At 36.0% G+C, this 2,333-nt stretch overlaps 1 protein-coding gene across 1 annotated transcript; it reads right to left on the minus strand.

Annotated features, from left to right (window-relative positions):
- Window positions 1-1,201: 1,201 nt before the first annotated feature.
- LOC137714777 (uncharacterized) lies at window positions 1,202-1,807 on the minus strand. Its single transcript, XM_068453917.1, has one exon. It carries the CDS (start codon window positions 1,766-1,768, stop codon window positions 1,202-1,204), a length of 567 nt encoding a protein of 188 aa, XP_068310018.1. The 5' UTR covers window positions 1,769-1,807.
- Between the last annotated feature and the right edge of the window lie 526 nt (window positions 1,808-2,333).

Consider the following 2,333-nt stretch of genomic DNA (forward strand, 5'->3'; position numbering starts at 1 on the left):
ACAGAATGCTTGTAGTTTGTCTTCATATTTAGCTATTTAATGAAGCAGTGGCGGATCCAAAAATTGAAGCTAGGAGGAACCTCCACGCCAGGCCATGTGACAGAAATTAGATTAAAAATAATACAATCAATAGAGAAGATTTAAAGGTTAACTTTTGTATAGGAATGGAAATTTGAATCAAAGGAGAGCAACGGAGTCATGAAAATAATAATTTAACACTGAGATAATAATACCATAAGCACTGAACTTCATAAGTTTTGCTAGAAAGAACCGATTACAACATCAAAGTTGAACAAGAATGCAACTGTGTGATTTTTCATTTTTTCAATATAAACTTTTTAAACAACACTATACGTGCAAAATGGTGATTTAACTACGTTGTGCTCAATGGAAAGCACACAAACAGAAATTAAAGAATAACAAACGCAACTAAAACATATGAAATAAAGAAAATGATGGAGAGGCCCAGGCCTATATCATGTTTGCCACTGGATTGGAACCCACCATCGCGCGGCAACAAAATTGATATTGTTAAATAGGCTCACTCAAATACCTCGATTAAATGTTTATAAAGCTACGCCTATCTTTTGTATTTGTTGCTGCTAAATCAAGAGCAACTCGAGCAAGGTCTTCGTAATCATATGCTAACCATGATGGAGGACTTTGCATTCTTGAAAAGAATGTCATTAGTCAAAGGAGGCAGTCTTAGAAGATTATTGAATTATTTTGGATTGTCTAAGGAAAGGTCATAAAACAAAATGGGTTTTAAGACAGACATGGGCGCTTACAGGAAAAAAATTGGATGTGCAGTAGTTGTTCTCTTCGAAATGCTTAAAATGGTTTCAAGTTCAAATCTCCCCATCCCTTTAATAAAGAAACACAAGTTGCATGAATCGAATGGTGAATGAAATGAGTTTGAGCCTGTATTCGGACTGATACGGTGATGTCAATTTTTAATGAAAATACATATACCATAATTTCATCTTCATTAAAGCCAATGCAGAGTAGAGTGAATGAATGATAAGAAATTCAAAATAAAGAGGAACACAACAATGATAGCACACGGCCAATATTCGTTATCCATATCATTTGTTTTTGCTTTCTTCAAATTTCTCTCCTTTTTATTTATAGTAATCACAGGTACATTTTTTTTGGTACGCAAGTACTTTCAAATTTTAATACATTATTCGCATATCTTTTTCTAGATATTTAATAACTGGGAAGTAACAAGGAATGCAACATCCCTATATAACATGACCCAAAAGTTTGTCGTCGATACTGGCATAGGAAGCTGAACTTCAACAGAGGCCAATGCTCTTTGGCAACGAACAAGGTCATCTTGCGTCTGTGTGAGGATTTTGGTGACCGATTTGTCACCGTCATTGACCCCTCGCACTGCAAAAATGAAAGCCCCTAACGCAAAATCATATGAATCTACACACTGCTTTATAGCTGCCGTGCCATTAGCGTTCTTGTTGGTGGCGTTGAAAGCTTTTTCAAACGTAGCTTTGGTTTGTGCTGCATTTGCTGTTGCTAATTGAAGAATGGCTATATCAAGATCTTTGAGATTAGTTGCCGATCTAATTGGAATATCTTTCCAAAGAGATTTTACGCACTGCCTATAGCTGTAGCCGAATTCTTCTTGGGTTTGCTTGCAAACATTCCTAACTAATTGAGACGCTCTTGCATTTGCAAATGGTGCTGGAGACGACGAGAGACATAAGAGCAAGGAAGCAATGAACATTGCATAACTGATTGAGGAGGCCATTGCTCAAGATGTATGTTTTTAAATTGAAGCTAACGTGATTACAAATTATTTGCTTGGGTAAGAAATGAATGAATGGAGTATGATATATATAAGCAACTCAAGAAGGGTATAGGTCTAAATTTAGGAGCGCAGTCTTCTTTACCTTTTGTTTTGTTTTTCTGTTACTAATAAACCATTGGATGGAAATTACTAGCTTTAACCCATTCTTCAAGGGACTTTTGTTTGAACTAAAACACAACAAAAGCTGGACTTCATGGTTTCTAGAATTCCAATCCTAACCATGCAATTGGACATCATGGTTTCTGGTAGATATATCTTGTAATTTAACCTCTCTAGAGTTCAACGCAATTTGACTGTTACTCGCATCGTCGCCTGTAGTTTTGACTTGAAATTTTGCATTCACAGGATGCTTGTAGATTGTCTTCATATTTTGCTATTTAATGAAGCCGTGGCGGAGCCAAAAATCGAAGCTAGGAGGAACCTCCAAGCCTTGTGACTGAAATTAGATTAAAAATAATACAATCAATGAGAGAAGATTTGAGGGTTAACTTTTGTATAGGAATGG

The sequence above is a fragment of the Pyrus communis genome, chromosome 14 (genome assembly GCF_963583255.1).
Source record: "Pyrus communis chromosome 14, drPyrComm1.1, whole genome shotgun sequence".
In the NCBI taxonomy this organism is placed as follows: Eukaryota; Viridiplantae; Streptophyta; class Magnoliopsida; order Rosales; family Rosaceae; genus Pyrus; species Pyrus communis.

Excerpts from the sequence above, each read along its gene's own strand:
- LOC137714777 (XM_068453917.1), bottom strand. The coding sequence starts at position 1,768 with ATGGCCTCCTCAATCAGTTATGCAATGTTCATTGCTTCCTTGCTCTTA.